The sequence below is a fragment of the Phycodurus eques genome, chromosome 6, assembly GCF_024500275.1.
Source record: "Phycodurus eques isolate BA_2022a chromosome 6, UOR_Pequ_1.1, whole genome shotgun sequence".
NCBI lineage: Eukaryota > Metazoa > Chordata > Actinopteri > Syngnathiformes > Syngnathidae > Phycodurus > Phycodurus eques.
Genome location: NC_084530.1, coordinates 9,194,448 through 9,205,412, shown reverse-complemented (window position 1 = coordinate 9,205,412; position 10,965 = coordinate 9,194,448). Strand labels below are relative to the sequence as shown.

Sequence of the window (10,965 nt, the reverse complement as noted above, 5' to 3'; positions counted from 1 at the left end):
ACCGTCAACTTATTTCAAGACTTCATTAGATTTGTGGGTGTTCTTTTTACTACCTATAAAATTCAAACTTGCAGCACAAAAACGCCAACACAATGTGAAGGGGGCTAGTAATATGGCACCTTGATTACTCAGATTCAGTCGAGATGTACCTCATTCTTGAACTCAAGGACAAGCGAAGCTGCAACATCTGTGGTTTCTTGCCAATGAATAACCATGGGTCAAGACTGCGACCAAATTGGTCGCATATGCGACCTTTTTTTGTCCATTTTGTGCGATTAAAAAAATAATCTAGTCGCACTTGCACGAATGCACGTTTTAATGGTTGAAAGTCGCCTGCAATATCCTCCTCCTGCACGCTCCCGGGGGGGGGGGGAGAGAGAGAGAGAGAGAGAGAGAGAGAGAGAGAGAGAGCGAGAGAGCGAGAGAGCTCTTACTGAAAGGATTGCCTGCTTAATTTGTCTCTTTTTTTGTCCTGTTCGGCTGTTAGGTCAAGCAGAATGGAAAATCTGTACCCCTTTCATGGCGGTGTGCCACAGTGGAGTTTGTAAGCTTCCGCTGTGGTATTATAATTGAGGTTTATTGGGAATCAGACTTGATCAGTCGAACAGAACAAAGTTTCTAGAAGGGAGAGAGAGAAACAAAGACAAAAGACAAGTCACTAATTGTAAACAAGATGAGAGAAGTGAATCATTACATTATCTGCAACCCCAATTCCAATGAAGTTGGGATGTTGTGTTAAACAAATAAAAACAGAATACAATGATTTCAATGAATCATGTTCAACCTATATTTAATTGAATAAACTACAAAGACAAGATATTTTATGTTCAAACTGATAAACCTGATTGTCTTTGTTTAACTTAGAATTTTATGGCTGCAACATGTTCCAAAAAAGTTGGGACAGGTGGCAAAAAAGACTGAGAAAGTTGAGGAATGCTCATCAAACACCTGTTTGGAACATCCCACAGGTGAACAGGCTAATTGGGAACAGGTGGGTGCCATGATTGGGTATAAAAGGTGCTTCCCTGAATTGCTCAGTCATTGACAAGCAAAGATGGGACGAGGTTCACCTCTTTGTGAACAAGTGTGTGAGAAAATAGCGGAACAATTTAAGGACAATGTTCCTCAACGTACAATTGCAAGGAATTCAGGGATTTCATCATCTACGGTCTATATCATTATCAAAAGGTTCAGAGAATCTGGAGAAACCACTGCATGTAAGCGGCAAGGCCGAAAACCAACATTGAATGCCCGTGACGTTCGATCCGTCTGGCGGCACTGCATCAAAAACCGACATCAATGTGTCAAGGATATCACCACATGGGCTCAGGAACACTTCAGAAAACCAATGTCAGTAAATACAGTTCGGCACTACAACCGTAAGTGCAACTTGAAACTCTACTATGCAACGCAAAAGCCATTTATCAACAACACCCAGAAACGCCGCCGGCTTCTCTGGGCCCGAGCTCATCTAAGATGGACTGATGCAAAGTGGAAAAGTGTTCTGTGGTCCGACGAGTCCACATTTCAAATTGTTTTTGGAAATTGTGGATGTCGTGTCCTCCGGGCCAAAGAGGAAAAGAACCATCCGGACTGTTATGGACGCAAAGTTCAAAAGCCAGCATCTGTGATAGTATGGGGCTTTGTTAGTGCCAATGGCATGGGTAACTTACACATCTGTGAAGGCACCATTAATTGTGAAAGGTACATACAGGTTTTGGAGAAACATATGCTGCCATCCAAGCAACGCCTTTTTCATGGACGCCCCTGCTTAGTTCAGCAATACAATGCCAAACCACCTTCTGCACGTGTTACAACAGCGTGGCTTTGTAGTAAAAGATTGCGGGTACTAGACTGGCCTGTTGTACAACAATGAAGCATTAAATATGAGTGTTGCATGGGGCTGTAGTGCTACACCCTGTGAAGGAAGGACAGGAGAAGAAGCAAGAAAAGGGTCGTGAACCCGGCTGTACAACTGAAGTCTGGTGGCATTAATTATGTGAATCATAAAAGTCCACAGGACGAGGGTATAAGTGAGGGGATACACAAGCGATTTGTCTATTCATGAGTTATTTGTCGCAGTAAGTCCGTGACCCCACACACAGTTAAAGAGTCCAAGGGGTGTGTGTCTGCGGATACATGCAAGTGAATTGATGTATTTATGTTTAACACAACGTCCCAACTTAATTGGAATTGGGGTTGTAATAGGACTCAAGTAAAAGTAGTCCTCCAAATATTATTATTATTATTATTTATTTTTTTATTTGACCTGTTTTGTCTGCCACTGCTTGTTTTGGACAAAGTTCTTGTTCACAGTAAAATATTTAGAAAATATTGAGATACTATCAGTCTTTATTTCATATGAAATTATGTTATGTCATGGTCATAGCTGTACCTCCACAAAAAAAGAGTAAGACTAAATCGTGCTGGTGTGACCAACCAGTGATACTAGTGCAAAAGTTAGTGTAGATAATGTAACAGTGGTTAATTATTTAACTGCCCTGACGGTGTCATATTATTCAGATGGCAGGCACCTGGCTCAAGTTACAGTTTATATTTCAAACTGTCTGCAATTCTCTGACTATCAGGTTTCAAAATGTGCTCCCAGATGACCATGGAGAAAACACACACTACACACATCTCACAAATAGTATTCTCTTTATTTAACTCAACGTGTACATACATATGTGTGTGTATATTATATAGGCATGTAAAATAGGACATGGCAGAGGCGGTACAATGGCCGTGTTGTATAGCATGGGAAAAATGTTGATTCAACACTCAGTTCCCCAACGATGGTTCATGAGCTGCTTACTGTTCTTCCATGTCACACATAATTATGTGAATGAGGTAACATTGTTAAAAAGCTACCTTAAAGGTAGAAAGGTGCTTTAAATGAAACTCCTTCATTGTGTATTTACTTGGACCATCATAAACCAATGAAAAAAAAACCCACAATGGAATTAGAAAGAATAATACGTCAAATGTATACCACTACAACCATTCTTCATCATAGCAGTAAAAAGAGTAAGTTTCAGTTACAACAGCCTATAATTCAATAATTAAATTATTTCAATTTTAGGGAAATTATCAAGTCTTTGAGACCACTAGCCAAAATCAATATTTCCCCCTTCCAAGTCTTCAAGAATGATTAATAATAAGACACTGAATGTGGAATGTATAATGTTATATAGCGATAGTCACCATAATCTTAAACAGCATTTGTAGAAAGGTTAAAGAAGAAGAAATATACCGGGGGTGATTGAAAAGTAACTCCCTATTTTTAAGTACTTATTTATTTCTGAACTATAATTGTTACAAGAAATGAACATGAGAATAAAGTGTATTGCATGGAATTTTATTTAAAATTTGATATGGGCGCCAGCATTAGCCACCAGTTTCTCAAGCCGCCTGGGAACCGCATTAACTGATTTCACAAGGAACTCTTGTGGGATGGAAGACAACATCTCGTATTCGCCCTTCAAGTTCTTCCAAAGTCGTTGGTTTGGTAGAATAGACTTGCTCCTTTAATCATGGAACATACACAAAAACTTTGAGAAAAATATTACAACATATGAATAAATAAGTATTTTAAAATAGGGAGTTACTTTTCAATCACCCTGTAGAAAGATAGTGTCTAGCTAAAATTTGGTCATGAGCGCAACAAGCCTTTTAATGGGCTAGTTATTTTACATCAGCAAATTACTACCTGGTGTATGTTCTCATGCTATATTTTTGTAAAAACAAAACTACCTGCTTTTCTTTTTAATCAGGACAATTTGATCAGATTTGATCTGATTGATTGCACAATGGATTCATTTTACACAGGGTTAGTCTCCATGCGGGAATATGGCCAACCTTTGGTTCGGGATGAATAAACTGTCAACATTTGGAGAATGAGTCCCATTTACAAAAACCCCAAATGGCAAAAAGAAATGGGCCTAACGCATTTTTAAAAATAATAAACAAAACTGGATAGGTTTGGTTTTGGGGTGGAACTTTAACACATTATTCGTGATGAATAAATTACAAACAAATTAATCCATCCATCCATTCTCAATACGCTTATCCCGTTCAGGGTCGATGAATTAGTTTAAAAAAATTACGCATTTTAATCGCATTTTGTGCTCTCTCTCGCAACAGTCTGGTGAAGTCAATGGGTTGCATGCTTGATGCAGTTATTGCAAGTATGGGTTACGCCACCAAATATTACGTTACTCACTTTAAGTTAATTTAATGTCTGTTCCAATACTTTTGCTCACTTGAAAAGTGTGTGGCTTCAAACAAAAGGTGCTCTTTCCTGAGTTGTTTAACACATCTAGATGTAAATACCATGAAATAAAAGGTGGAATTCTGAACTTTTGTCTCATATTCATCCTTTGATCTGAAACGCAAATGTCTTCAGTGTACATAAAAAAACAAAGGCATTGACCTTGCCGTTCCAATACTTTTGGAGGGGACTGTACTTCCAGCTCACAAGGTAGCCATGGTGTTAGGTTTAGTTTGTCAACGCTACGGCATGCTCCCGAAGTAAAATTAAACAGTTCAAGTTTCAGTGAGCAAAAAGTACTACTGTCAATCATTGTGTGCCTTTGTCTTTTTTTTTTGTTCGTTTTTTTATGTGTGCCTTTGTGTGAGGCTTCTATATAGTATTAGTATGTATGTTACTAAATCCAGATAACCAGCTGCCATTTTCATTCCCTGCACTTGTATTTCGCGAAGGTGCACCAAAATCACATTATCTCATAGTTTCACGCAAGTTAATCTTTGTTTTTTTTCTGGCCGATGACAACGTTGGAAAATCCCTTGACCAACTCGTTTTTGAAATTTTCAATTCAGAGGAGATTTTCTGTGGTTCTGACAAAGATGAATTTTTTCCTTGAGTCCGGCCTCCAAAAATCACACATCCTTAGGATTTCGACACGAGTGAAAGATACACCAACGTGATGAACTATTACTATTCTTGTTTTCGGTTAAGTTTGAAGTAAATCTGACGATTAGCTTGCTCTCGTTGTGGCCCGGAATAAGATGGGTCGCGTGAACGCCGCTATTGAAAAATCTCAAAATGCCCTGTTCAAACCTCACATTTTCATCTCAACTAATAAGAAACAAATGGGCATTTTTCTACCAAAGAGTCAAGGTTTCAGTCACACATTTTGTATTGATTTACATTGATTTGTGGACAAGTAAATTTGGGCCAATTTGTAACATAAAATGTGGCATAAAATCCTTAATCCTTATCTGATTTTTACAAACTCGGGCTCATTTTATTCATGTTTCAAATCTTTATCCAATAATATACTCTACTTTGATATACAGGTAGTTTGAAGGTTTTACTAACATACCTAGTAGTAGCCTGCGTGAACGGCAGCTGCACGGCACTGCTCAACGAAGCATAGGGCAAAATGAAAAGTGACGAGAAGAACTTTTCTGCTCGTACAAATATTATGCTAACAAAAAATATTTAGACACATTGCCTATTCCATTTTGGAGCTTGTGGATGATAAAAGGCTGACTTGGAGCCGGTCACAAACAGTCGAGCGACGCTATAAAGCCACATAAGTATGACACAACATAACGCACATACTGTCCCAAGTTTTAAAGGCAATGTTACGCAGGATGGTGACATACATGTACATACAGTATGCTCCACTCTGAGGGCAAGTTAAATAAAACAATGACTTATGTGGTTGCTGGCTTCCCCCAAATTTTCAGACTTTTCGTTTTATTTTACATTCCTCAGTACTATAGTTGTTAGCCTTCCACTAACAAAGCGCAAAACGCTCTTTTAAAACAGGCTAAAAAAGAGCTCAGAATGTTTTGTGTGCAAAAGCACAGAGATGACAAGATGGGGCAGCTGCGGTCTTCCTCACTGTTAAAATGCCCCAAAAACATTTATACCTGTGAAAGGTTACTCCCAGTTCCCTTGTTGTAATTGTACGCCATTGTACGTAATTGAATGCTGCGCAATGTCCCGGCATCCTTGGTCTTTTGGTTTTGTTGCCGTCCACACACATTGAATGCGCTGACTACTAATACCCTCCTCGCTTAGCTTCGCTGTAGGCACACAGCTCAAAAGGGACGTGTTGTTTCTACCTATTCATATATATGAAACAGCGTTGCCAGGACTGATGGGAAGCAAATTTCATTAAAAAAAACAAAACCAAAAAAAACTACCCAATGAAAGCCTTGATAAGCGTGGTTTTGTATAAACTGTGCGAAAAAAAGAGTTTTCATACCACCAAAGCACTTCAATCCTCCAACATGTGATCCAACTTTTCAAGTGCCACGTAGAAACTGTATAAGGCCATATTGTTATAAAAAAAAGTATCCTAAAATTAAACCATGTTGCTTTTAGGACAAATATGGTTATACAATTCAAATGCAATTGATTGAGATTAATTCATTATAAATTAATTCATATTTTTAATGGAGTCCCACCCTTAGTTTGTTTACTTATTAAGATGATGTTTTCTTGATGGCAGAAGTCCTCCATGATTAAAGAGACAATGAATATGTGTATCCTTTAATAAGTCCTTTTTGTAGCATAGTCTAACACCATGCTCGCAGCTCCTAGTAAAGCGGGTTCTTCCAAGTCTGATGTGACCACCTTAGTGCTCTGAGCAGGTATGAGGGCTCTACTAGAGATAAGGCGCATCACCGGGTCTTGGTAGATCGAGGCTAAGACACCAGATAAGATCACTAGTGAGGGGTTGATTGTGTGCAGGATGTTGATAATGCCCATGCCTAATGCCATGGAGGCTGCAGAGAGAAACAGATAAAAAAGAAGAAAACAAACAATTAGTGAAGAATTGCAACTGTACTGCGCTGCATATTAACATTTTGCTGAGAACACAGTCCTATCCAAAAAATTTTAGGCTTTCCAGGAAATGGTTTAGTTTTTCCTTCACAGTATAATATTACACATCATTTGATGTCAGACAAAGATAAAGCAAATGTTGGCTATAGTGTGGTAAAGTGGCTATACTATGGTTACTTTACAAACAGAAGAATATGCCAGTTGTTTGTAATGTGTGTAGGTGTGCTCATTTAGGTTCTGACCCTTGTTGAGAATAGCTACAGCTTTGGCGTTCCCCAGTCTTGCTGCACTGATGAGGTGAGCAGCAGTGATGGGCTCAGAGAGCTTTATATCCAACCCCTCCACTTTCAGCACTTCGTCTGAAACAAAATAATGTGAATATTACGCACGGCTGTAAAATGCCATACCAAATTTCACTTAGATCTGATCTGCATGGCACATTTAGAAGCAATTAAAATCTTAACATAAAAAACTTTTTAAATGTTTACATTGCTGTCAAACTCATGTCTTGTTTCGATTTGACATGTTAGTTGTGGGCGGCACGGCGGACGACTGGTTAGCACATCTGCCTCACAGTTTTGAGGACCGGGGTTCAAATTCGGCCCCGCCTGTGTGGAGTTTGCATGTTCTCCCCGTGCCTGCGTGGGTTTTCTCCGGGTACTCCGGTTTCCTCCAACATCCCAACAACATGCATGGTAGGTTAATTGAAGACTCTAAATTGCCTGTAGGTGTGAATGTGAGTGCAAATGGTTGTTTGTTTATATGTGCCCTGCGATTGGGTGGCGACCAGTTCAGGGTGTACTCTGCCTCTTGTCCGAAGATAGCTGGGATAGGCTACAGCATGCAGACCCAAGTGAGGATAAGCAGTACAGAAAATGGATGGATGGAAGATCCAAGGGAGCAGCTGTTGACTCTCTGCTGACTTGCTCTCACAAGTGGGTCTTCTACCCGGAGGCAACCAATCAGACAAAAGGGCGGTCTTAGCAAAATATGGACAAACCGGATACAAAACTGGGTCAAATAAAAGTACCTGTCAGAGGGGCCTTTTCTAGACACATGTATGACAAAACCAAGGTGTTTTTTTTTTTAATGAAATTGACACTGTTATACTAAGTCCATGTTAGAGAGTCACTCTATGGAGGTCTAAATAGCCAAAATATGGGACCTTTAATAGTCACTCAGAAGCTTGCAATAAAAAGCGGAAAACACAAACAATGAATCTATAGTGCCGTGAAAAAGTACTGGGCTCCTTCTGAAATCCTTCTATTTTTGCATAGTTTCCCCACTTTAATGTTTAAGATCATCAAACAAATGTAAATAGACAAATATAACACAAGTCAACTTAAAATGCTGTTTTTAAATGATTTCATTTATTTCGGAAACGTTACCTGGTCTTGTGTGGAAAAAGTAATGGCCCCCTAAACCTAATAACTAGTTGGGTCACCTTTAGCAGCAACTGAACAATTGAAATCACATGTTTTCTATAATTGGCAATGGGTCTTTCACATCTCTTTTGAAATATTTTGGCCCACTCTTCCTTCCTTCAATTCAGCAAAAATGGAGGTTTTTTGAGCATGAATGGCCTTTTTAAGGTCATGCCACTGCATTTCAGTCGGATTCAAGTCTCGACTTTGACGAGGCCAATCCAAAAGCTTCATTAAATTATTATTATTATTTTTTTTTTAAAGCCATTCAGAAGTTGACTTGCTGGTGTGTTTTGGATCATTATCCTGCTGCAGAACCCAAGTGGGCTTCAGCTTGAGGTCACAAACTGATGGCTGAATATTCTCCTCCTCCTGTTAAAGGACAGAATTCATGGCTCCATCAATCACAGCAAGTTGTTCAGGTCCTGAAGAAGCAAAGTAGCCCCAGACCATTACAGTACCACCACCATGTTTGACAGTTGGAATGATGTTCTTTTCCTGAAATGTTGTGCTACATTGGCTTCAAACAAAAGGTGCTATGTCCTAAGCTGTTTAACTCATCTAGATGTCATCATCATCATTATCATCTGCCATTATCTATCCACTGCAGGATGAAGGCCTCTTCTTCACGTTTCCAACTACTACGACATTTTGCAATTTGTTGCCAGTGTATTAACGATTTCATCTATCCATCTACTTTTAGGTCTTTGCCGTGGTCACCTTGTGTCTTGTGGTATCCAATTGTAGTTTCTGTGGTCCACATTTTGTCAGCTCTTCGGGCAACGTGGCCAGCCCATTTCCATTTAAAGCTTTTTATTTTTTGAATGACGTCGGTAACTTGCGTCTGCCGTCTTACATCTAGGTGTAAATACCATGAAATGAAAGCTGGGATTCTGAACTTTTGTCTCATATCCATCTTTTGATCTGAAACCCAAATTTCTTTACAACAAAGGAATTGGCCTTGCCGTTCCAATACTTTTGGTTGGGAATGTATGTGCCCTGCGATTGGCTGGTGACCAGTTCCAGATATACCCCGCGTCTCGTTCACAGTCAGCTGGGATAGGCTCCAGCTTGCCCGTGACCCTAGTGAGGATAAGCGGTATGGAAAATGGATGGGTTACTTTGGACTTCCAATTAAAAGACCCTAATGATATAAGTTTGGTACATTTCCATTTATTTCTGAAGATATTATACAGTTTAGGCAAAAAATGAAGGGGTGCCAATAATGGTGAGTAGGACTTTATGATTTGAAGATGTCTTCTTCACAAAAACACACAGAAACTACTAAAGCCTATTGAGAAGGATTAGTTTTGGTTCTCCTGCTTTCGCCTCTTTGCCCCACCTGTACTGTGAACCTACCTGCAATACAATGAACTTTCCCATGATATCGCAATAATTCTCGTACCGTGAGATTAATACCGTGGTAAAACTGAACCGTGAGCTAGAGATATAATTACATCCCTAATTATGTTGTTTTTGTCTTTTTTTTAAGTTAAAAGTCCTAAGCCCCCACCCAATAAGCTTTGAGTAGCGTCTATGGGGTGTCTCTTTTTACATGAGGTAGAAAAGTTGGCGACCGCACAGTCCAGAACGTTCTGACTCGTCAGACTACATAATCCAGTATGTGGGTAACCTGTCTAAATCTAAATCTATTTAAAAACAAAAACTTGGTTATGTTTAGGAAAGTAAAAAAGAAACTTTGGTTATCTTTGTATTTCTGTGTAAGAGAAACATTGCCTAAGTGATGGCATCATCAGTCTAACACTTTTTTTTGTTATGCAATCAAAGTTTTTTTTTTTTTTTTTTTTTTTTAGGTGGTGGGGGCGGGGCAACATGTTCACACATCTGGTTGAACTTAATGTAGCGTATCAAACAAAATATTACTTTTTTTTCTTGTTTTTTGGAAATGTTCAATTATGACGAAGTAATTTTGCTATTAGGCTAACAAAATGCCGAACATTTAGTAAGCCTCACCACATTCCCGAATGTTATACAATAAAACTGTCACTCACCATCATTAATTTTTTTGGCCTCTCTCTGCAAGGCCAGGCCAGAAGCATATGCCTCGATGCATCCTCGGTTTCCACATGAGCACTCCGGGCCTTCTAACGACACAATGATGTGACCCAGTTCAGCGCCGCAGAAAGTGTTGCCATGGATCAACTCGTTATGCTGGATAATCCCTCCTCCAATACCTTTCACAGTCAAAAGTTGCATATATATTAGAGGTGTATCAATTCGTTTTAGCAATGATTTGATTAATATTACGATTCATGGTTACTGACTTGATTCAAGGACGATATTTGTTCATTTAGAACGATATGATCCGAAACGATTCAGTAGCTAGAAATCGATTCAGTAACTTTTTAACCAAAAATCCATCCAGTGTGACTGTGAAATAAATACCTGCATATTGGACAGTGAAAGTGAAACCTCTTAGATTCATGTTCTTTCTTGTAAGGGAATCTGGTAAGAACTAATTATGTTCATTAAATATGAAGATTTTCCTAATCTACTTTCCTTTTGTGTGTCTTATTGCAGTTTTCCCCAACCTTCTTTGCACCGTGGACCGGTTTAGGGTAGGCATTTTTCTCACGGACCGGTTGTGGCGTGTGTGTATATATATATACACACACACACATAGAATGTGTTGATAGTATAGTTGATTAATTACCTTTTAAAACAATTGAAATCAATATAGTTATTGTTATATAGTTACTT

General features: G+C 39.0%; 1 protein-coding gene across 2 annotated transcripts in view; it reads right to left on the bottom strand.

Moving 5' to 3' along the window:
- Positions 1-2,641: 2,641 nt before the first annotated feature.
- The window catches only part of gne (glucosamine (UDP-N-acetyl)-2-epimerase/N-acetylmannosamine kinase), a 40,211-nt gene continuing 31,887 nt past the window's right edge, over positions 2,642-10,965 (bottom strand). For both annotated transcript variants that reach the window (XM_061678634.1, XM_061678633.1), the window contains exons 12-14: positions 10,257-10,439; positions 7,063-7,179; positions 2,642-6,762 (exon numbers count right to left, since the gene is read on the bottom strand). In XM_061678634.1, coding sequence (XP_061534618.1) covers positions 6,527-6,762; positions 7,063-7,179; positions 10,257-10,439 — 536 coding nt within the window. In that variant the 3' untranslated portion in view covers positions 2,642-6,526. The remainder of the gene's footprint in view (positions 6,763-7,062; positions 7,180-10,256; positions 10,440-10,965) is intronic.